Here is a 25,669-nt window from a genome sequence, read left to right on the forward strand (position 1 = left end):
AATATTCCCATTGTACACTCTCATTCTCCCTCCAGCAACCTCCCCACCTCTGTCCAAGGGTGAGAATGCTTGCAAGAAACCTAATTACTCGAACGATATAGAAAACGTAATTCATCTCTGTTCTCAGTATGCTTTTAATAAGTATTGACTTAAGCCAATTATGTCTGCCCACAGTTTCTCGAGGGCCACTCACAACATTATTTAATACTTCAATATTTTCTGCACTGTTCCATTAACATTTTTCTTATCCGGTGACAAAACCATAGAAGGCAATACAGTGTGGACAGTAAGACAGTGTTTGTGCCGCATGAGCAAAAATGTCCCAGAAAACCTTTGACAAAAGAGCATAAGTAATTCCAATCATTCGTGCGTGTAGAGCAATGCCAAGTGTACTAATGTCTAACACTGTTATTCAAGTCATACTAAAGGAATTATAGTTCTAGAAAATATGCTCATCAGATGTACAGCGCCAGTGAATGCCATCAAAATGATAATACTAAGTACTATGCTCACCTGAATTATTCTACAACTAAAAATGTTTATTAAAATCACAGTGCCAATTATGTTTTTCAGAGGTACAGTTCTCATAAAAACACCACTCTCATTTCCTGTTCCACTCAAGCTAATTTAAACTACTTTGAGATATTTGCTGGACATCAATATGGTGCTACTTACTTTACAAAGGGAAACAGCACTTACAAAGCTGTAAGGACAATGCAGTGCCATTGCAATGCAGGCACTACAACGAATGCGTCATTACTACGCGTTCCATTCCAATGCAAGTCATTACACTGACTAGCTTTAGGGAACTCATTGTTGGATTTAAAATCCAACACCTCCCCTGCTGTTGCACAGATTGGAGTTGGTACAATAAAATATGCTATTCCAAACTCCAGCGCGTCCCTAAAGCAAGTCGTTGTAATGACTTGCATTGTAATGGAACACGTGGTAATGACGCCTGCGTTGTGGAGGCATGCATTGTAAACGCATGTGTGAAAACATCATACATCTCTTTACAAATCCAGATAAACTTAGTAAGCTCATCCGACTTAGAATGCATTTCATCTGCCAGTCAGACTTACTCTGTGACTTCATACACTAAACAAATGTCTGTGATACTTAGCTTGAACATCTTTCCGTTCTCCAGCAGGACACTTCTGCCAGTTGCAGCAATGCCAGTTCCTTAGAGCCCTCCTTGCACTTACTTGTGCTGAACCTTGCCTCGCCCCCTTACTGCACTCCTCTTGCACAGCAAGCCACACTGATGCAACTTGTTGCCAGACCTGAGGCGAACCCAAAATACATCCTCTTGGTCTCAGGACCGTCCTCAATCACATTAGTGGCTTCCCCCCTCAGGAACATCTTCATTGTATCTCCCGAACTTACCCGCATTGCTAGGGTAGGGTTTTTTAACACCTCATCACCAATTTGCTAAGCACTGATTGAGGTTCTTCAAAGATAGGTCGGCAGCAAGTCAGGTAGGGTATATTTTCTTTATTTACATTTTAGGCACTTAGGTACAGTGTCATGTGCATTGATCTAGTCTTAGCTTCTTCCTCCAACCAACTGTAAATATTTACAGGATTCAAGTCCATAAATACACACATTCACATACACACACAACTGTAAGAAATTGGAGTATAAGTTGAGGGGGGTGAAAACCTACCACAAATAATAAACTCAGTCCTTTTCAGGATCAATCACAAAAGTCAATAAATAATCTTGTACTTAACCCACTGCAATCAAACAGTAAGAAAGTGAAATCACAACACAAGAAGACTGGGACACAAAGACATGTTAAGGCTGACTGTAATAGAGCACAAGCTGGATACAGGGACCAAGCTCAACCCAGTGAAAAGTTTTAACTTCCAATGTAGTCTCTTGAATTGAAGTAAAAAATACTCAGTGGTAAATGGTCCATTCCAGGAGTAAATTAACAAAACTTTTTTTTTAACACAACACTTTTCCCTTTAAGGAAAGGGGCTGCATTTAAAAAGAAAATTTATTTTTTTGTAAACTTGTTTGAAAGTGATTAATGGGTCCCCGGGGCCACTGCCTTTCACAAAGGAGCAGGGTTCCCAAACCAGCCTCTTGCCTTTGCAATTATGTTACTGCCCCAACTCGGGAGTTGGTAACCTTTCAATGTTTTGCAGCTGGATTTCTGTCGCAAAATATTTATACATACCATAGCAAATATCTTTTTCGAAGAGATGCCCTAAACATGCTCCTTTGATACAGCAGTTTGTTATGCCTTTCCAAACCCATTTTGCGATTCAGTAATCTGTTCCAGAATCACAAAATGGGGTGTACATTAAAAAAACCATTATACATTTGCAAACTCTGCGGTTTTTAAAAATTGCAGGCTTGCGATCGCAAAATAGGTTTCTACATGTTGCTCCTAGTTTCAAGGCATTTCGTATACCAAGCTCTAATATAAACATGAAACTGCATTTTAATTTATCTACAGGGCGTCACTTCCTTATTCTTGTTGATTTAATAGAGGGTTGGCTTATCAGGCAAAGTTTGCACGTCTTAGTGCGGGGAAATGGGTGGATTTCATGAAACAAATGCACCCAGGGTAGACACTGCGAAAGACACGTGCTATGACTTCTTTAACAACACCGTAATGTTTATGCATGGGATTGGTTTGCAGAGAAGGCAGCAATTTTAAAACGCCCAAAGCATGACCTTTGTGGAAGCATAGCAAAACTGCTCTGTCCCTTGTAATATGTAGCTAGTAAGGGGTAGGCCGATCCTAACATATAACCCAATTTTCCCAATGTTGCTCTAGAGAGAAGTCCTTTCATGTCAAAGAAGACAAAGCCTGACTTCCATTTTTGACTTACTTTGGAGCTTTGCGTGGCAGTCTGCCTCATGACTGCTCCAGAACAAGCTGAATTGGCTCTGTAAACCCTGAACCCTACATTTATTTGAGGTACATCACCCTGAAATAAAATGAATTTGTCACAGTGGATAATATATGAACTCATACCTGCACTGTTGCATCAGTAGATCCCTAACACCTTCAGGCAGCAAAAAAGCCTGTGGCATGAACAGTTACATTAAGTCCTGGATACTGTCTTTGGTCAAAAGTTGAAATCCTGACAGAGCTGACAATGGATCTCATGCTTCAGAGGCCATTGAAAGTAGTTCAGTATTTGTAACACCGGGGTCCAATTTTTAAATTTTTTTTGCATATCTAAGTTCAAGTTAGGAGTGCATAACGCATTTATGAGGGTAGATTCACTTTCCTTTTTTTCACAGAATTGCATAGCTGCCAAGTTTTCAGTCTTATGTGTGACATTGCCATGTGTGCTATTTGCTGATATGTGATGTTTCCATCTAGAATTTGAGGGACAGTTTATGGCAAACTGATCATGATGCATCAGTAGACAGATTACCCCCATTGGTATAGTCCATGAACCCCAGGCAGAGGCACTGTCCCTAACAGAAGCAGAAATTGCCACAGCAGTAATATAGCCCAACTGGAAAAGGTGTAATGGTGCATGATGCAGCCTTGCATGGCTGCAAGATTCTTCCACCAGAAGTTTGTGAAGGTATCTGCCAGCATCCAAGATTCACTGCCATCAATCAATCAATCAATCAGGATTTATAAAGCGTGGCTAATCACCCTATAGGGTATCCAAGCACTTGCAGACCCGGGAGGCTTATTCGAACAGCCAGGTCTTGAGGGCCATTCGGAATTCCAGAAGTGAGGTGATTGTCCAAAGGTGTGTGGGGAGGCTGGTCCAGGTCTTTGCTGTGATGTGGGAGAAGGAGTGTACAACAATTCTGCTTCTGTAGATGCTGGAAGTATTGGCAAGTGAAAGGAAGGCGGAGCATAGTCTGCTCAATAGTTGGTGGAAGTTCTGGCGGTGGGTAATGTAGGTGGGTCCTAGGCTGTGTAGAGCCTTGTCTGTGTGGGTCAGCAGCTTGAATTGGCTTCTCATTTGTACGGGGAGCCAGTGGAGTTTCCTGAGGTGGGATGTGATGTGAGTTCATCAGGGAAGCCTGAAGATGAGTCTGTTTGCGGCGATATGCATGCTCTGAAGTCTCTGTAGAAGGTGTGTGAAGATTTCTCTATCAAGGGCATTGCCATAGTTCAGTTGAATAGTAATGAGAGCATGTGTCATGGTGCATCTCGTGTGTAAGGGTAGCACCTTGAAGATCTTATGTAGGATGCATTGAGTGAGGAAGCAGACGCAGGAGATGGTGTTGATCTGTGATTTCATGGTGAGCTGGTTGTCAATGATGATTCCAAGGTTTTTTATTGGAGGGAGTGGGGGCAGGTCCTGGGTCTGATGGCCACCAGAAGTCGTTCCATATGTTGCTGCTGTTCCCATCTTGTCTGTGTCCAGCTGCAGGCAGTTGTTCTTTATCCAGTCGGCGACGTTTGCCATGCATCTGTGGAAGTTGCTTCAGGTGGAGGTGGGGTCATTGGTGAGTGAGAGGATGAGTTGGGTGTCGTCTGCATAGGGAATTATTTTGAGACCGTGAGATCTGACGATGTTGGCCAGCGGGGTCATAGATGCTTAAAGAGCGTGGGGCTGAGTGATGAGCCCTGGGGGACATCGCAGGTGATCTCCTTGGGTTCAGAGGTGAGATGTGGGAAGTGGATCCTCTGGGTTCTTCCAGTGAGGAAGGAGATGATCCATCTCAGCTTGTCCACTTGGTGCTGATGTGGTGGAGTCTTTCGATCAGTGTGTGGTGGGATACCATGTTAAAGACTGCTGAGTGGATCAAAGCTGCTGTTTCACCTCAGTTGAGGTGGGTTCGGATGTTGTCAATGGCTGTGATCAGGACAGTTTTGGTGCTGTGATTGCTGCAAAAGCTGGATTGGGAGGCGTTGAGTAGCTGGTTCTGCTCCAGGTGTGTCAGGAGTTTATTGTTAATGATCTGTTCCTGTACCTTTGCTGGGAATGGGACCAGGGAGATTGTCCAGTGTTTTTTGAGTTTGCTGGAGTCGGTGGAGGTTTTTGTGAGTAGTGGTCTGACTTTGGCATGTGTCCAGGCCTCGGGAAATGTTGCAGTCGTGAAAGAGGTGATGAGTAGGATGGTGGACATCGGACTTTGTTTTTCACGGTTTTTATCTGCCTTTCACTTTAACTGCTTTGTTCCACCTGAAGTACTCTCTCCCTGCCAGCCTGCTTGACTATCTGCCTAAGATGGCCGCCATGAGTGGGCCCCTCACCAAAGCTCCCTTTCTCCCTTTGTTGTCTGTGCTCTGGAGTTTCAGAGACCCCCCTGAGAGTGACCAAAGCGACAAAGTAGTCACACACAGCAGAGGATTGGGAATGATCCTACTACTGCTTGGAGCCCAGCTCCGCACACTGTGTCCGCCGCTCACAATGTAACTCTTTGACGATGCCCCCCCATGCGGAATCAAGAAACTTCTGTATCTACTGCGGTGCCTGAGCAACCTTTGGCCGATGACTGGTGGAGCTGTCCTATGCAGCTATAGAGGAGTTTCGCTCTGGGTCACCCCTCGGCCGTCACCTACCCAGCCTGACGTCGGATACTGTTTTTCCTCATCTCCTCATTGTATTTCCTACCCCCTCCCTCCTATGTTTATGCTATGCTTTTGTAACTCATGTAACTATACTCCAGCAACTGATGTAACTTTATAACTACGTTCTGAAACTTTGTTCTTCCTCATGTAAAGTGCTCTGTTACCTTCGGGTCTATCCAGCGCTATATAAAACTTTTCAAATAAGTAAATAAATGGTGAGTTCCTGGCCAATCCTTTGGTTTCCGAGGTTGAAGAGGTGGAGCGGGCATGGGTCATTTGGAGCTCCAGAGTGGATGGCTTTCATGGTGAATGTGGTGTCCTGTGTGTAAAGGATGTTACACTCTCCATTTCACTTCCTTTCAAACTTCTGAAGCAACTGTCTTCCTTCACATACCTTGAGACTCCCCTTCTACTGCAGCACTCCCTCACTTGCCACCTTGCCTTTAGGATCTTGCATGCCATTAAAATGCCCTTAAGGGCTCCCTCAGTTTAGGCCCTTGTGACTTCCTCTTTGCATTCTGCTACTTCCCCCTTCATCTAGATGCAAACAATGTGCTTTCCTTCATTCTTTATCCAAGTCCTGCTGGCTGTGCTCCTGAGGCCTACCCTCGGTGCACACCATTGGTGTGGCAGCCAAGGGGCAGAATACTGTGTATGAAACGTCTACCATTCCCGGTTATTAGACTAAAACACTTTGCATTCTGGGACTTTTAGTTTAATTTTAACCATGCTATATGGGACTTTAAATATGTAACCTGTGAAGAGCTGTATGTTAAATAGCTAATGCTGACTGAAGGCTCAACCTAACCAGTGCACTGCTAATGCAGTTAATCTGACCACTCATTTAGTGAAAGTAGGTAACAAGAGCACTTGCTCTCGGGTAGCGCACTGAACAATGCAGCAGACAGACTAATTCACCATTGTGCATGGCCAATCAACGCAAGGTCAAGGAAAGGGCAGGAGTGTAGTTAATTATGGCCCCCAACTATGTTCATTTCAGGTCCTTTTACTCTCTGCTTCCTGGGGAACCGTCTGACTCCCTGTCTCGTTTCCCTTTCACAGGACTCCTCTTGGATCCGTCATAAACCTTGAAAACAATGGAAAATTTAGATCTGACCTGCATATGTGGCTGTCTGCTCTGGGTGCTGGCTTAGGGCACAGTACTTGTCTACCTGTGCTTCCTTTCCCTACAGCCTACAAGTGAGGCTTATGCATTGCAGACACCAGGGACACATTTATGGCCAAGACGTGCAGTGCAGTGCGAGAATTCACCTTGCTGTGCTGTACTTCATTCACTGTGTGACAGGGAAAGGTCAGAAATGCACCGTTTTTAAGTCAACCCAATATATTCCTGCCTGTTTCTCTCCACTGGCGCAATTGCCAACACAGGCACCCTTGCACAAACGTGCAAGGGTCCCTCCAATAATTGTTGGATTGTTTTTTGTGCAGGAAAGGGTACCTTTCTGCTAAAAACAAATCCCTGATGCATGTTCTGCTTTCTGTGTGTGCTGCATTTTGCAGCACACAAAGAAAGATGAAAAACAAGGAGAAATAAAGATATGTGGGAGGCATGAGTTTTTTGTGCATTCCCAGGTATGCCACTTCTGGTAAATTAGAGAAGGCCCACGCAACAACCTCATTATTAAGTTGCGTCACTCTTGCACCACGATGCTTACTTCATAATTGTAAAATGCAGTATCTCTTTATAAATACTTGGCAAAATCTGTAAGGCGATTATTTTTCCTTTTGCAATGACAAGTGTTGATGTTAATAGCCTTGCTGGTTTTCTAGGTTAGGGCCCACAGTCTTCCAGGTTGTCTTGCGGGACATACTCTTGTAGATAAAGGGAATAGACAAGGGGTTTGCTGTTAGTTGTCCCCTTGTGATCTATAGGGAGATGAATTGCATCCCTGGTTATTGTTTGAGGCCCCATCTTCCGTGCTAAACTAAAAACCTGGCTGTTCTCCAAATTATGATCCCTGTCTTGTTGAGGAAAATGATATTTTGCCTGACCAAATATGACCAAATATGTCCACTACATATACCCTATGTTACATGTCATGTGCATGTCACCCATGCATATTTCCCGTAGTGGCCTGAATCACTAGGCCTCTGCAATCATGTCCTGCAAGTCAAGTCATCAAGTCTCCCAAACATTAAGTTAGCATAAGGCCCGTGTATTTGCATTGCATTGTGCACTTTTAAATAAATATGTAATGAACCCATTTTGTGGCGCAGCCCGAGCCACTTTTCTGAAATAAGGGTGTTTCATGACTCCTGACACACTGAAGCTGCAGTTACGTCCCTCTGACCTCGCATACTTCTAGCTCAGCCGAGAGAAGCCCAGCAAGAGGCCAAGACAGTATTATGAATAACAGTTATCTGAGGAAAAGTACACAGAACCCGTCCGAGGGAGATAGGCCTAGCCATTCTGTCTCCATTTAAGTAAATCCCAGTGCTTGCACCCATAGAAAGCTCATGCAACGAATAAATATGCCCTCTCTGTCTTTTAGTGACGAACAACCTTTGCTTCAGATAATACATCCCCTGACTCTAGATATCAGTTGTACTAGATGTGCTGGTCGCCTTGACATAAGAGATCTCTCTGCTAGGTTGAAAGTCAGCCTCCACCCAGTTACACGTCAATTGCACGTCATGCTCAAAGTTGCACAATTAGGGCACAGTTCGAGCTGGGCATGCAAACTCCTCCTCTGTGTACCACCCACCTATGACACCTACCTATCACCTACCTATGACTCATCAAAGTACACACCCTCATGCACACCCACATGTTCTTATCTCATTTTCTGTCTTGCTCTGCCTCGAGCTCCCTATGTACAAGGAGTAAAAAGTATATATATGATGTTTTGTTATTAAATGATTAGAAGACTCTTCCTGAACCTCTGTGGTGATGGAACATATTCTCCCTTTGACTCGAGTTATTGGAATAAAGCCCATTTTTAACTCAGATACCACGGACTCTGCTTCTCACTTGATGCATGCTAATTGTTAATGCCTAGAAATTCAGCCAGGGTAATATTTTATTTACCACATAATTTGGCGCCCTTTCAGGGACATATCCCTTTCCCCACTCGCCGGAGTTGTGGGTCTAGTCTTTGCCCCCTTCTACAGCCGTGACGGACTTCAAAGCGCACCAGCAGGTCTTCCTGCCACTCCCTCAGGCCCACGGAGGAGGACGGACTGCGACCAGGCATCCATGTGAGGCGGTGAGGAAAGCGGATCGTCTCAACCAGAGGCCCAGCCCGTGAGAGAGCAAGGTCCGAGGTCTCCAGAGGTCCACCTGTTCCAAGGCGCAAGCGTAGTCAAGTCAAGTTTCCGAGGCCTTCAAGTTTCAAGTTCTGCTTTCCCGGTGAGTACCACTATGGGGATTGCATCTAGTTTCAAGACGGGCTCATTTTAAATGAGAACGGTAAAGACGTGTCCACGGTTAAGTTAAACGTGGGCCCGGTAAAGACGTGTCTCAATTTTTTGGGACCGGTATGGTTGTACTGTATTTTCAGTGCACAAACTGTTTTTCAAGTACATGTTTAACTCTCTGTATCAGTTTAGGTTGTATCTGTATCTGTTTCAGTGTTTAAATTGTTTAGTGTGAATGATTGTTGATTGTTTCAGTCTATTTTTGTGTATTGTGTTTCCATTGTATTGGTTTCTGTTTTCAAGATTACGTCAGATAGGGACCAGAAAAGGTATACTAGAATAGACAGATAAAATACGGCCTAGAGACACACCTTGTCATTTTATGTATAATAAGCATGGGCTAAACGCCATTTGGAAAAAGAAGTCAAGACCCTCTCAGAAAGACGCCATTGAGTTATGGCGCAAAGAGTCACATAGGAGAACAAAGAATGAATTCAATAAAGCAGAGAGAACTAAACAAGCCAAGAAATGCCGCTGTTAACTGGTATTTATCCCGTTCTGTCAGAAAAACTAGCTAAAGTGACCGCCTCAGAAAGACCCAGTAGGTAGAGAACGCCACCACCTGTACCCTTTAGAGTATGTAGAATTAAAGCCAACAACATCTGAAGAGTTCATTTCCTTGTATCTAGACAAGTCCCTTCTGGACTGCGCAAGTGCCTTGTGAGTAACTAGTTGGTTTATTTGTGAATTGCGCTTTGTGCTTAAGACTTGTGAATAGTTTGTTACATCCATGTGTGTAACGCCTTGTGAATGGCTTGTAGTTGCTTGTGAATAGCGACTTGAGATTAAGACTTGTGAGTAGTTTGTTGAATTTTCTTAAGTATAGCTCCTTGTAAATATGCCTTGTGAATAGCGTGTCATTTTTGTGACTTGTTGAGTTCCTTGTAAATATGGCTTGTAAATAGCGCCATGTAGTTATGTTTTGTGCAGAGCATGTTATCATCAGGTCCCTAGCCATTACGTTAGGCAGGAGAGAGCTGGATCTCTTTCAAGTGCTTAGAGACAATGTTTTGAAGATGTGCGTATGTGTTATGTGATAACGTGGAGAGATGAGTTCATGACTTTCCCATGTACTGCAGTCATTGGGGAATGATTGTGCTTCGGCTGCCAAAGAGTTAATATCTTTTATTGAGAAGGCAGTATTTGTTTTAACAAGGTGTTGAGGAATTTTGGCGTTTTTTTTTTTGGTGTTTGCGGGGGGCGTGTTTTTGAGCGGAAATTCGTACCCGTTCCAGTGGAGGGATTTGGTTGCTTTTTGGTGAGGATTTAGGGAATAGCTTGGACTACTGTGATGCAAAATATGAAAAGGATCTGCGCTGTGGAAATGGTGGAAAAAGCATGTTTTGTGCGGGGTGCGATTTGCCATGTTATCCAATGGGCGTATTCAGTTTGCAGATTGAATGGTAAAATGTTGCATGGAGAGTAAAGAAGTGTATTTGTAAGGGTTTTGCCTTAAGGGTGTTTGGCTCAGAGGTCGGTATAGTTGTAAATAGACCAGTCAAATTGAGATAAAGGTTTGCACAAAGAGTGCTTCAATGTTTTCACGGTTGGAAAGAAAATATGAAACAGACCCATCTTAGAATGTGCTTTAAATTAGTGTAATGCAACAGTGTTTTTTGTTTAAATAGGAATGTTTCTACAGGATATTTTTCCCAATGCAAGCTGCCCTTTAGAATAGCGTGTGAATGTTAGCACACTCACTTAGGAAAATGGCTCTTTGTAAATTAATGAACGTGGCCCTTTTTGATAGCTACAATTCACTACCATGTTAGTGCATTGCTAAGAGTCCCCTACATTAGTTTGATTTGCATTTAGTTTCAAGACTGACCTATGTACTTTGACAGACTGCTTCAATTAATATGTGCAGAGAACAGTCCCCACTAAAATTAGAAAACATGGCCTTTTGAAAAAGTATGAGTCTGGCCCTTTTAATAGGTAGAATAGAAAAGGTTGCACACTTACTTATGAAAATATTGGTTATGCAATGCAGAATTAAGGAGTTCGACATGTTATTTTCAAAAAAGTAAAATATGGTGTGTTTCCATGCCATGATTGTTTTGTTCTGTTTATTTTTCCCTTGCAGCTAGTAGCAGTACAGAATTATTTTAAAATGCTAGCATGTCACTTAGTTACAAAAAAATATATATGTCTTTATTAATTTACTTTTTACCACGTTTTAAAGTTTGCTTCAGTTAAAGTTAGAAAAGCTCTGGCCTGGGAAGAGATATGTTATGACGTACAAGGAATGTGTTTTTTAACCTTGAGACAGTCCGTCCGAGACAGAGATGGCCTGGTTCCCAGTAATTGTTTATGTAAAGGGAGGGCTTTTTCTCTCTTGGAGTGCCTGTCTGTTGATATTGGCCATCCTCCAATTCTTTTCCGCGGACAATTATTGGCTGTCCTCCAGCTGAGTCCTTGCAGCCAGCTTCATTGACTTCAGATAATGTCACGCTTGCAAATGGATAGTTATTCCCCCAGTAGTGTAAACAGAATAATTGGCAGGAGTCTTGCTCTTGCAATGAGTTCAGCATCTGGCAGTCATTCAATTTTAGATCTCAGTGTAGCCCGGCTTGGAATTGATTCAAAACTCCGAGCGCGAACATAATTCTAGAGGGAGGGCCTGTTTCTCACAGAGGCTCCAGCCTTCTGTCTATGACAAGATTACTTTGGTTTTATTCAAATACATTTTGAGAACATATTGTAGGTAGTATGGTCATACTATTACCAGGATTTAGAGTAGGATTTATTGTAAAATTGCAGAGGTTTTGGATAGAGGTTCCCCAATATAAAATAGTGCTTTTGAATTGAAAATTCATTTTTCTTTATTTATTTATTATGTAATTTATTTTTGCTAGATTGATGACAGTGAGCCCTAGCATTTGCAGTCAGACACTAAAGACAGCTAGACAATGTTTACATGCCTACCAACACAGCACTGACATTCTAATTACAGCAAGATCAGAACCAGACTGTGACATTGCATCTCTGACAGTCTTGTACTTTCTGTGTAAAGCAAGTGGTGTACAACACTTGCTTTCCAAGGAGGGTACACCAGGTAGACAGCTAACACAAGAATCATACAGCTCATTACTAACCTTTCACAGCCCAGGACACAAAAGGAAGTACGTGCCTTTATTGGCCTCACTTCTTACTGTAGGCAATGGATTCTCCAGTATGCATATCTAGCCACACCACTCATACAGTTAACTACACAGAAGGCAGCCATTTTGACTGTTCTCCCTAGGACACAAGAACACACCTTGGCATTTGAGGAATTAAAAAGGGTATTATGTCACGCGCCAGCTTTAGCGACTCCATGTCACAGTAAACATTTTATGCTTTTTTATTTTTATTTATTTTTACATTGACTGTAGCGAGACTGACAGGATATGAACTGACATTATTTCAACCACACATAGAGATCAGACGTTGTAACATTCTGAATCCTGCAACGCTTTTGCCCTCAAGTACAGTACATGCATCACCACATGACTATGTGGACGTAATGAATAAACCAAGACAAGACCTGACAGATATTGCACTTCTAAACCCAGACCTGACACTTTATGTAGATGGATCATGCATGAGAACAGGTACAGGAGATTTGGTAGCAGCGTATGCCGTGACCACAGAAGTCATAGAGACACAGAATATAGACACCCTGTCAGCACAAGCAGCCGAGCTCATTGCTCTGACACAAGCCTGCATAAGAGCAAAGCACTTGAAAGTAAACATTTATACAGACTCACAATATGCCTATGGCGTTGTTCATGATTTCGGGGTCCTGAGGAGGAAGAGAGAGGTTTCTTGACCTCTCATGGTGCCAAGATTCAGCATGAGCCAGCTTATTCAAGCCCTGTTAGAGGCCATACATTTACCTACAGCCGTTTCTATCCTGAAATATAAAGCTCATACCAAAGTTACAGACACCATTACCCAGGGTAATGACCTGGCAGACCGAACAGCTCAGACAGCACAGACACCACCAGACACGACAAGGACAGAGGTACCATTACTGACATAAAGCATGACAGTCAGGGATCCCACTCAAGATGTACTCGACATACAGACACATGCCACAACAGATGAGATAAAGAAATGGACTTTACAAGGAGGGGTCCAGACTAACCAAGGTTAGATGACTATGGGAAAAGGTACATTGTTTTCTTCTCAGCACATAGTCCAACACACGTAGGAGAGAAGATGATAGATGATGATAGACAGCTTACAGTATATTTGGTTTAACAAGCACCTACGTACAGCAGTGAAGCAGAAAGTACGAACATGTACGATCTGTTGTCAGTTCAATCTAGGTAAAGGCATTCCGGTGTAACTATGCGGATTTCATCCTCCTGACCACCCTTTTGAGGTTCTCCAGATGGATTATATCCAAATGGACAGATGTAGAGGATCAAGGAATCAACAAATATGTCTTAGTAGTTGTGCACTGTCTAGATGGACAGAAGCATATCCAGTTCCAGATTATACTGCTGTTACAACAGCCAGACAATTAGTGCGCAGTACTTCCCCAGCTATGAATCACCTCATGTGATCTATTCAGATAACGATCAGCCATTCTCCTCTGAATTAATGAAACAAGTGTCCCTTCGAGGAAATTCCATTGTGTCAGACACCCAGAAGCCGCAGGCCTTGTAGAAAGACATAATCAGACCCTCAAGACAGGAATTGCTAAGATCTGTACAGAAAAAGGCGTGGATTGGATGGTGGCCTTGCCGGTCGCACTCTTTTACATGCGTATGGTAGCTCATTCCAGAACAGGCCTATCGCCTTATGAACTATATATGTGGCGTACGCCTATGCCTAAAATGAAAAACGAACTGATGTTGACAGTAACATGCTGACAGATTACCTGGCTTCCTTGATGTCTGCACTACTCTCTTTTCATTCACAGGTTGCTGCCGCCTTCCCTGACACCTGACACCCAGGTCAAGGAACATGCCATAGCACCAGAGGATTCTATACTTGTGTCCGGATTTTTGATCGTTTAAGTCCCCTTGAGCCACGTTGGAAGACGCCGAAGTTGGTGGAAGGACGTAAAGGCCGAACTCACCTTCATCACTATTTGGAACTTTGGAATTTCTAAACTTTTAAAAAAAAAAAGAACACTGACCTTTGCTAGAAAATACCCCTCAGCAAGAGTATAGGTCTAGAGTAAGATCTAGTAAGTCAGACGTAGTTTAATTGTTTAAGCCCACCCGGTGGTGAATCGGTTAGACTAAGTTTTCTGACATGTATAAGATCACAAACAAGAATAGTAAAAACGAGAATAGTAGGAAGAGAGATAAGAAGGAAGAATACTGCAAGAGATTACGCAGTAGATGTATAGTTACCTTAATCGTTCTTTTTATTCTGTGCATTGTTATAATTGGTGTCAGTTTATTGCTACATGTTTTCTTTCCCATTTCCTCACATATACACTCTTCCAGTAACAGCACCGCAGAGCACACATTTAGTGACCTGCCTCCCCATGAACTGTCATATCGACTTGCACTACGTAACAATACATTTATTCGAATGTTACACCATTCTCATCAGACCAGCAATGCGACCGATTGCTGGGTATGTGGCCAACTGCCTCCTTATCAAGAAACGAAGGGAGTCTTGCCCTTCTACCCTTTACCGTTCTCACACAATGGTTCGTGTGGAGCATGGTTTGCTCTAATAACCTCAATAGATAGAAAGTACATAGCTTATCCAGGTGGCTGGATATATGGAAACCTGAATAAAGTAATGAATGAAGCATGCTTTCCAGACAAAGACGGATTCCCCCAAACAAAGGGATCCGATTTAGAGAATGAAGAGTACGAACAGGGAAATGCATCTGTTAATTTTATAATGTTAAACGTTCAGCCCAAGCAAAATACAGGTCCACCGTTTATATCAGTCCTGCCAGCAAAAGGTGATTTATGTGTTAGTAAGAAAGGCTCAGTACATATGGGACACAGCGAGTGTAACACTGTAGTAGAGTTTGATGATAACGGACTATCTTCTTTCAAAACATCACGCCATACCTATTTCATTTGTGGTCAGACAGCCTATGTACATCTGCCCTTAGACTGGGGTGGGACTTGTTATATAGCATTCTTATTGCCACCCGTTTTTCTAGCCCCCTCAAATTATCATAGAGATTCACAACTAGAACATGTTAGACAAAAGAGAGAGACAGATTCTGCAGGGATCGATCAGACTGAAACAGCATGGGAGCAATATACAGATTTCAACAGAGGATTCTTTTTCTTCATAGGTCCCATCCAAAACAGTAAACTGATACGCAGGTTAACAAGGACTCTTGAAACAGTTGTAAATGTAACTGCATCTGCCCTGGCGAACTTAACCCAGGAACAGTCTGCTATTAGACTTGTCGTTCTTCAAAACCGCCTCGTTCTAGACGTCATCTTGGCGGATAGGGGCGGAGCCTGTAGAGTCATCCGATCTAGTTGTTGCGTTTTCATCCCAGATAATGCACCATCTGTGTACGAAGCAATAACAAGACTCCACAAGATTGCTAATGCCATACATCAAGATCCAGGCACATGGACTTGGTCCAGTTGGTTCTGGGGTGTAATATCTGCATGGGGATGGAAAGTTATGTCCTTCCTAGGAATGGCCCTACTTATGGTATTTGGTTGCTGTCTCTGTCTGCAGTGCGGCCCGGCGATTTGCAGCCTGTGTGCTACTGCCTGTATTCCCCATCCACGCAAACAAAGAGTTAAAGATGAACAAATGGTTCTGTATGATGAACTATACGGTCTCATGAATATAGATGTATCCTAAAGGGTTATGTAGGGAACAAGGAGGGAATGAGGAAAATGATATTTTGCCTGACCAAATATGACCAAATATGTCCACTACATATACCCTATGTTACATGTCATGTGCATGTCACCCATGCATATTTCCCGTAGTGGCCTGAATCACTAGGCCTCTGCAATCATGTCCTGCAAGTCAAGTCATCAAGTCTCCCAAACATTAAGTTAGCATAAGGCCCGTGTATTTGCATTGCATTGTGCACTTTTAAATAAATATGTAATGAACCCATTTTGTGGCGCAGCCCGAGCCACTTTTCTGAAATAAGGGTGTTTCATGACTCCTGACACACTGAAGCTGCAGTTACGTCCCTCTTACCTCGCATACTTCTAGCTCAGCCGAGAGAAGCCCAGCAAGAGGCCAAGACAGTATTATGAATAATAGTTATCTGAGGAAAAGTACACAGAACCCGTCCGAGGGAGATAGGCCTAGCCATTCTGTCTCCATTTAAGTAAATCCCAGTGCTTGCACCCATAGAAAGCTCATGCAACGAATAAATATGCCCTCTCTGTCTTTTAGTGACGAACAACCTTTGCTTCAGATAATACATCCCCTGACTCTAGATATCAGTTGTACTAGATGTGCTGGTCGCCTTGACATAAGAGATCTCTCTGCTAGGTTGAAAGTCAGCCTCCACCCAGTTACACGTCAATTGCACGTCATGCTCAAAGTTGCACAATTAGGGCACAGTTCGAGCTGGGCATGCAAACTCCTCCTCTGTGTACCACCCACCTATGACACCTACCTATCACCTACCTATGACTCATCAAAGTACACACCCTCATGCACACCCACATGTTCTTATCTCATTTTCTGTCTTGCTCCGCCTCGAGCTCCCTATGTACAAGGAGTAAAAAGTATATATATGATGTTTTGTTATTAAATGATTAGAAGACTCTTCCTGAACCTCTGTGGTGATGGAACATATTCTCCCTTTGACTCGAGTTATTGGAATAAAGCCCATTTTTAACTCAGATACCACGGACTCTGCTTCTCACTTGATGCATGCTAATTGTTAATGCCTAGAAATTCAGCCAGGGTAATATTTTATTTACCACATAAAAATAAGCTCATTCCACTTCTCCTTCTCTGAGGTTCCGTTTCTAGCGCCGGGAGACCCCTCCGGGGGTAGCTGCGCGCTGTATAAACTACTTAAATAAATAAATAGGATGTGTTTCAGTTTATAATTGCCACTGAAACTGTGCATACACTTATCTTTTATATAGCTTTATTTTTGTGCATTAAGTGCTTTTTCTTTGCAGAGCAAAAGAAGTTGACTTGAGCATCATTTTTATATGTTGCACAATTCAGAGACAGTACGGAAGCGGGCCAAGAGATTGCATAACTCCTCTGTGTTTTTAGACCCGTGGGTGACTTCCTGAGTGGTGGATAAACCCCTGTTGTTTAGGTCTTACTCTTAATTAAAACTTGTTACTTTCTTCACCTGTTTGTTGGAACCCAGAGCAAATGGGCTGGGGATCTTCCATTTGGAATCTTAGGACAATGGGGGTGATCAGTAGGGCAGAGGGAGGTTTGGGCTACGTGGTCTGCAGAGTGTTATCAATTGACCTGCTGGATATCAGTGCACCGCATATGGGTGCTGAGTGTGTGACTGTAAGAACGTTCCATACAGACTGGCTCGTATCAGTGGCACCGCATAGTGGTGCAGAGTGAGTGTGTGTGGGAGTGATGGTGTGTGTGCCGCCCATGTTTCACAAGATTGGCTGGCGGTGTGGTTTTATGTATTGATTTCATACCAAAAGCATTCTAAATTTGACACTGGCTTTTAACTGCGTGGCTCTGGCCCATGATGTTGCTAAAAAGTGGTCTAATTTAATGAATGTACATGTTTTTGATGTCAATTTGACCTAAGGTGCCCCATATAACTGTGTGGGATTGAATTATAAGGATTGTTAGGGTGGGCCTCGGGTGTATAGCGTGTTGCACCACGTAAGGGTGCTGTGTACCCGTGTGTGTGGGATTAGGGTTAGGAATTGTCCCCAGTGTGCATATTCTTGATATCATCACAACACGAGTAGGCCTAGTATGCATAGTAATATTTCCAAGTGTGATTTTCCCTAGATGTACATGATGTTTATATTTTATTGATTATATACGTGTATCGAATGCAAACTATTTTTACCTGTCTTGTGTGAAGTCTGGTTTGTACTGTGCAGGGTATTTGTCGTGAGTAAGTGATGTGCCAATGCTTTACACATTGCCTCAGTGAGAAGCCTGACTGCTCAAGCTACCCAAGGGTGAGCACAGGTTATACAGCAAGTTTAATCCCCTGCCCTTGACGGTGTGGTGGATTCGGCCTGGTTGGATCATCGTTTCAGCCAACCAGAGCCCACTGCTTCCAACTCTCACACTTGGTCAGTGCATCAAGGTCATTTGCTCCATGGAGCTAAAAGTCTGTACTATTTGTCATCCATTCTTTAATTAGTACATCCACCCACTCGCAACCATCTGACTATCCATTCACTGAGCCAAGCAGCCGGGTCTTCAGTCTCCATCCATCCAATGACTGGACAAAGTTCTATAATGAAAAAATTACTAGGAATCGCATCATGTTTGCAAATTTTTTTCAAAATATTCTTTGGGGAGAACTCAACCAAAACTCCCCTACAAAGGTCAGGGTCACTCGCGGCACGCACTACATGCAGTATGGGGCTAGCCTGAAAAAAAATTGTCAGGACTGATTTTGGTTCCCAGTTCAATAGTAATAGACTAAATTGGGCTCAGTATATTCTGATAGCACGTAGCTACCATCCCTAACTGGATATCTCATACAGAGCAAGACCATCAGGTTTCAGCCACTGAAAAATTACAAACAGTTAGCTCCAGCGAGATCACATGAATACAGCACACTAAGAACACAAGACTTTTATTCACCTTTGTTGACACATCCTGCGATACCGTCTTTGATAGAGCACTTCTCATCACTGGCGCAGTGGAAATCTTCACAGAAAACACCACCGATGGAGAGGCAAGTGCAGGCTTGCTTGCAGTCTGCTGATACAACGGTTTCATCAGGCTGTAAAATGGCAGTAGAGAATGTTACAATGCTCTCAATTATCCTCACACACAGTTTTGACAAGGATAGCAGGTCTATGGAGTAGCAAATCAACGTACATTGTAGTATTTCCCATTCTCGAAGCAGCCGCAGTTGTCCATGGAGACACATCCCTTGCCATCGAAGAAAAATCCATCATTGCATTCACAGCCCTCCGCACAAGTTGTTGGGCACTTAGCTATGTCTGTGATTCCGGCACAAGATGTGGAACAGATGTCCGCACACATTTCATAGTGGCTGTTTGATGGACAACGTAGAGCTGGAATAAGAAATCAGGCAACACACATGAAGCATGGTTATATGACAAGCCTTAGTCTTTTAGCGAGACATTGAGGAAGAATGCCTGCCAATAGGAAGCAAGGATTTTGACTGACTGGGTGACTTTAAAAGGTTAGATACTGGCCGACTTTGTGTAGCAGAGCTTGGCTGGCATCTAGGGAAACAAAGACCCCTCACTAGCGGAAAGTTGAAAGTCATATGTCACTTAAAAAGATTCAACCTGCCATAGTCTTCTGGCCAGTTAGATGTATCATCTACCTGTACATCTATAGATTCCATTACAGTCTAGGGACCAGCTCATATTTTTGTCTCTCAGGAAATTGTGAAGTGAGCTGTGTGGTATAATAACAGATTTCAAGTCGTTAAATGTTGGGAAAGTAAATGAAGAGATTGTCTATATGGCCGAGGACTAGAAACAAAACATTATATGGTGGGGAATGGAGACAAATGTCCTATGTGGTGGGAGAATTGAAACAAGCAGCATTAATTAAATGTAGGTGGTAATTGAACGTTCCTCTCTTTCTGGATCAAGTGATGGAGAAAGTTGTGCCAGATAATTTAACACTTGCTCCAGAAATTGGAGGATGCTTCATTACCAGCAAACTAAAAATCAGGACACAGAAATGTGTTATGTGGCGAGGGATTAGATGCATGGAAACAAGCATTGGGTAACGAGGTGGAGAACTTGTAAAAAAGTTAACTATATGATGGAAACTGAAGATAAAACAATTGAATTGTATGATAAGGGAACTAAGGTGACCAACCGTCCTTAAATTTCACGGACAGTCCGTAATTTCGGCCATCTGTCCGTTGTCCGTGAAGGATCTTTTAACGGACGCCATTTGTCTGTAATTTTAACCGGGCACCGGTCGCAAGCCGGCGCAGCTTCCACCCACCTCCCTTCTGGACTTCAATGCTGCTGAGGTCGGGTGTAACAGTCTCGATGCTGTACAAAAGCTCAGACACCCAGCAGCATTGGAGAGGCACAGCGGGATGGCAACCCTCACACCTCCAGCCCTTGACGAGCTGTTAAAAGGTGCTTGAAGGTGACAGAGGGGGGGGCGGCAGCTTCAGGAGCAGGGGCATCTATTCAGATGCAAACAGCCCTGAATGCGCCATGTCTCCGCAATTTAGAGGGGCTTCATACATTCCATTTCTGCCCAGGGCCCCTAACATCCTAGAACCGGCTCTGATTACACCGAGGCAGCACGTGGTTCTCTTCACAGAGCGTAATTACTGTCACTAGATTGTAAGCAAACCTCGGTTCTTCAAACATGCAGTCTATAATGTAAGAAAATAAAGAAATGGCACAATCGCACCCACACTGATTAACAAAGTATGGCGGACAATGAGTTAAATCAGTTCTCTTGGAGTATCTCCTTTAATTACTGTAAATCAGTGTGTGTGTGTTTGGGGGGGGGCAAAACTAACTTTTTGGAAAGAGTCTTCTCGTTGTCTTGTCCAGGAGGGGGTGAGGATCCCTACCCCACCCTGGAAGAGACCAAGATGATACTCGAATACTGCATGCCCACCCCTGTGCCCACCCTGGTGGATCCTGTTCCCCCTCCTCTGATGGCTCCTGCCCCCCCCCTCAGTGATGGTTCCTGTCCCCCGCCTGCCGTGGCCCCTGTCCCCCCTCACTTGTGATGGCTCCTGTCCCCCCTGTGGTGGATCCGGTCTCCGCCCTGGGTGGCTTCTGTCCCAGTCCTGGAATGGCTCCTGCAGTGAGGGTGAAGTTCTTCATAGGCCTCTTCTCAAAAAGGCTCAGCTCAAAATTAATATGAAAAGGTGGGCAAGTGAGCAAGTGAAGGGATGGGTGGATGGCTGGATGGATTAGTGAAAGGGTAAATGGATGAATGAAAGATTGAATACATGGATAATGAGGATGGATAGATGAGTGAGTGGAAGGATGGAAGAGAGAAAATGTATATAGCTGGATGTATAGGTGGAAGGGTAGCTGGATGGGTAAATGGGTGGATAGATGAGTGAAAGGATGGATGAGTGAAAAGGTGGATGCTAAGTGAGTGGGTGGATGCATGAGTGTGAGGAAAATTGAATTTTGCCTTGTCATGTGTCCCTACGTGTTCCCCATCATATGTTATATGTGCATGATCGATATGCATATTTTCCCCCTTGACCGAATAAAGACGCATTTACAGTTGTGTCCAACGTTAGTATGTCAGTTATCCAGTCCCCCGTAAAAGCAACGTAAATTAGGCTTTTAGGCCTATGTTGCCAACGCCTTTACATTGTGCACGTTAAATCATCGAGATACACCCGTTTCTAGGCCTCACAGGGCCCGGACACCAGATTCAAGCCTCAAGTCTCCTGAATCACTCCGAGGAGAGATGCAGCCCCGCCCGCATCCCTGACCCTTCACTTACTCCCTGCCAAGCAGCGCGGTGCCCGGCCTGGCCTGCCTGCCTGTCTGCCAAGAATATGTTATGCTTACAGTTATCAGTTCAGCTCCCCGGCTTCACATTCCTAGCTAACGAACCGCATAAACATCTTCATCTATAGTCTAGTCTTCCTGTCTCCATGCAAGAGAATTACTGAATTAATACCCATAGAAGATCCATAGCACACGCAATATCCAAAGAAATATATGCATGCACCAGCCTTAGTGACAAGTAGCCTTTGCCCTGATGACTTTTAGATTCAAGCAACATGTACTCCAAACACAAGATATCAGATATGCTATAGGTACAGGTCGTTCTGACATCCTAGACTTTAGTCTCCTCTTCTAGTGCTAGAAGTCAGCGGCCCCCAGCTCTCCCCAGTTACACGTCATGACCCGTTTGCGCGCACCAGTAGGTTAAAGGTTCCAGCTGCCCATGAAGCCCCCTCCATGTGTCCACCCACTTATGACACTTCTGTGATGTCTACATCACACACCTCCGTACACGCCCTGTGCACGCCTTCTTTTTACGCCCATATGTTCTTATCTTCCGTTTGTCACTTGTTACGCCTACTGTATTCAATGCAATTGTACTGTTTTACTATATATACTGTATGATGTTAATGTGATATTGGCTGTCCCCTTTTTTTAGCCTGTTCCCTTTGTCCTGTGTCTGTCCCTTCCTGAACCTTAGCAGGTGATGGAACCCGATGGTCCATTGGCTCGAGCCATCTAATTAAAGCCCGTATGACTCAGATACCACGGATTCTGCCTCTTATTTATTGAGCTATCCTTTTTCAGTTAATGCATAGAAAAATAGTACCGGTAATTATTTATTTATTTACCACATAAATGGCGCCCGAACAGGAACGAGCCCCTTCCCCACGGGCCGGCGATGTAACGCAGGCCCCCTGACCCTTCTACAGCCGTGACGGACTCCTACTGTGCACATGCAGATATTTCTGCTTCAAATCTCCCTCAGGCCCACGGAGGAGACGGAGACTGCGGTCCGGCATCCAGACGAGGCGGTGAGGAAGGCGGTTCATTCCGACCAGAGCCCAAGCCGAGAGAGCAAGGTCCGAGGTATCCGGAGGCCCACCTGTTTCCGAAGCCCGAGGCGCATGCGTAGTGCATAGCAGTAACCAGACGTCGTAGCAGTCCAGTCCAGTCCGAGGCCTTCAGTTTTGCTTCCCGGTGAGTACCGTTGCTGGGAACGTATCTAGACGGGTTCATTAATTTGTGCCCGGTCCGACGGGTTTGGGTACACAGATCCGGTCCGACGTGTTCACCTAGGTGGATACGGTATGACGTGTCTCTTTAGGAGACCGGTATGTTCTGTACTGTTTTAGCAGTGCATCCAGTAATTCTAGTAAGTCTGTTCTCTGATATAGCTCCTCGAGAAGTTCCAGTATTCTGTTTTCGAAGTATTGTGTTTTCAATGTATTCTGTTCGAGCTGTTATCAATGTGTTTTTGATGTCGTGGTATGAGTGATTGTTTTGCTATTCATTACTGTGTTCATTGTGTATTGTGTTCAAGTTCAAGTACGGTTCAAATATGCCTCTGTTTTCAAAGTTACGTCAGATAAAAACCAGAAAAGGGTTACTCGAAGAATCAGTTCCTGTCCCTCCTAGGGACAGTCCTGGACATTTCATGTATCATAAGCATGGCTTAGATGCCATACTGTATCTAGATTTATGGGTGGACTACACCAAAGATCTCGAAGAGAAATATAGATGGCCTGTTTCAGGAACATGGGATGCCGAGTGCATCATGAGAGTAGAAGAAAAATTATGGAAAAAGAAAGCCAGACAATCCCAGAAAGATGCCATAGAATTATGGCGTAAAGAATCACATAAAAGAACAGAAAAGGAATTCAGAAAAGCAGAACTAAGTAGGGAATCCTCAGAAAAAGCCCAAGAAAGGGAATTACTAGAAGAAGGTGAACGAGTTAGAGCAGAACAGTCAGACAGACAAAGAAATGCCCTTATTAAAGGTATGTATCCCCTTCTCGCCGAGGGTTTGCCTAAGGCGACCCCGGAAACACCCTGTAATTTACCACCACCATTGGTCCCGACTAAGCTACGTCATAAACCGACCGCAGCTGAAATCTTCCTTTCTTCCTATTTAGATGACACTGTCCCAGAATATGCTAATACGAATCCTACTCCGCCTGTTCAAGTTCAACCTCCTGTTAATAACGTAATTACTGTGCCTCCAGCCGTTGGTCCCGGGAATCCTGTTAATGTGCCAGTACCCCAGGACCAACCCACATTACGTACTCCTACTTTACCAGTCACATTACCAGCAGCCGCACATTCAGTATTAATTGACGATTCTAGTTCAGGAGGAGCAGGGGGAGGTATTCCTATCACCCCGCCTCAAACAAAACGCCTGACGCTGAGAGATGCAGTGTTACAGCGCACGCCAAAGGTGGCTACGTACGAAGCCCTCAAGAGGTTCCTTACTGATTGTAGATATGATCCAGTGCCAGGCGAAGATCACATGATATTATATTCCGTACGTTTACGACGAGTTGCAAATTTTTTGATTACCATATCAGATATGAAAGAACATCTAGACAGAATATATCATTTTATCCGCACAGGGGAGAAACCAGAAAGTATTCACGAAGCTATGACACATAGGAAAGTCGAGATTCAAGGCATGATTTTGCAATTTTTAATAAATTGTTTAATAAGAGAACAGGATCATCCTGATAAAGACAAAGAAGAGATGAAGGTCCTGATAAGATGGAGCGACAATATAGCAGACGGAAAACACAAGACACAAAATAGTATAGAAACTATGTACAGAAAAATTCGTAAAGAAATTATATGTATACACGAAAAGGAGAAAGCAAGCAGAGTAGCCAAGAAAGAGAATGTCTCTTCAGATGAAGATCTAGACAACGAGAACCCCACCAGAATAGCGTATGTAGGTAGAACGAGACCTTCCGATAGACACACACGCCTAGACTACAAGAAAGCTTTTTCTCCTCCTGTACCAGAACAGTGTTCTCTTGAACAATTATTCCAGGCTACCGATAGAGTTCTGAAACAGCGAATAGGTTACAGTGAGCTTAGTACCATGCATGAACAAGAACTCGCCCGAACAGCAGTTCGATGGACTAGTGATTTTACCACGTTTTCAGACGAAATAGTGGCCCAAATGTTTCTGAAACTGCCGCCAGGCGAACGGCGTCTGGTGGGTATGTACATGATCCAGCATCTCATTACACTGTACGAGGATCAGCATTCTGATCCAGGTCCTTTATATAATGTATTGAACGAGTTACTACTAAACCGATGGAAAGGTTTAGGTACCGATTTAATTAGTGTCATTTTAGAACAGCGCCACAGATACAGAACGTTTCTGACTCCGCATTTTGTTCCTGTTTCACCCCCATTCTACATAGATAGACAGAATCCGTTGCGAGAAGTACATCCTGTTAAGGGAGCGGGGGGTGAGCTCGAACGAGTATTTGTTTACACCCCTATAACGAAAATAGAACTACTAGAAATGAAAAAGTTAGTGCCCTGTCACGATAAAGATCCAGCAGGGTTCCACCGTGAATTAACATGCTCCGTATGGGAGAATACACGTATCCTGATATCATTAAAATGTTAAAGGTCCTGCTGCCTGCGGGCATATATGAAAAACTCAAAGAGAAAGAATGGGAGGTGGGAGAGAAAAAGATTGACTGGACAGCGTTAGAGAACGAAGATAACACACGAGTTCCAGGTACTGGTCTCGGGGATAAAGCCAAAGAGTTGCCCGAACTGTTAATACAAGTCTTGCCAAGATTACTAGCCACGAAAAAGGAAGACTGGGATGCCATCTCAGCCTGTAAACAGAAACAAGACGAAGACACTAGTGATTTCTATTCCAGATTTGAGAAATGTTTCATTATTAATAGCGGTTTGAAAACAAGTAGTGAGTCGTATCCACATCTCTTTGTTACCAAACTAGTTGAGAATTCTTTAACACAAGTTAAAAATCGAGTATTGAAAGTCGAGAGTACCTGGCAAGCTAATACCCCGTCCCAAATGCTACAGATGCTACAGTATCACCAGAATCGAATCAGGGAAGAGCAAGAACACGAAAGGAGACGTATGAAAGACACGAAAATGAAAGTACTAG

At 43.6% G+C, this 25,669-nt stretch overlaps 1 protein-coding gene across 1 annotated transcript in view; it reads right to left on the reverse strand.

Moving 5' to 3' along the window:
• LOC144769642 (uncharacterized) overlaps positions 1 to 25,669 on the reverse strand; it is a 1,000,462-nt gene that overhangs the window by 908,793 nt on the left and 66,000 nt on the right. The window contains exons 10-11 of the mRNA XM_078653818.1: positions 18,911 to 19,110; positions 18,671 to 18,812 (exon numbers count right to left, since the gene is read on the reverse strand). Coding sequence (XP_078509944.1) covers positions 18,671 to 18,812; positions 18,911 to 19,110 — 342 coding nt within the window. The remainder of the gene's footprint in view (positions 1 to 18,670; positions 18,813 to 18,910; positions 19,111 to 25,669) is intronic.

Source organism: Lissotriton helveticus, chromosome 7, assembly GCF_964261635.1.
Source record: "Lissotriton helveticus chromosome 7, aLisHel1.1, whole genome shotgun sequence".
NCBI lineage: Eukaryota > Metazoa > Chordata > Amphibia > Caudata > Salamandridae > Lissotriton > Lissotriton helveticus.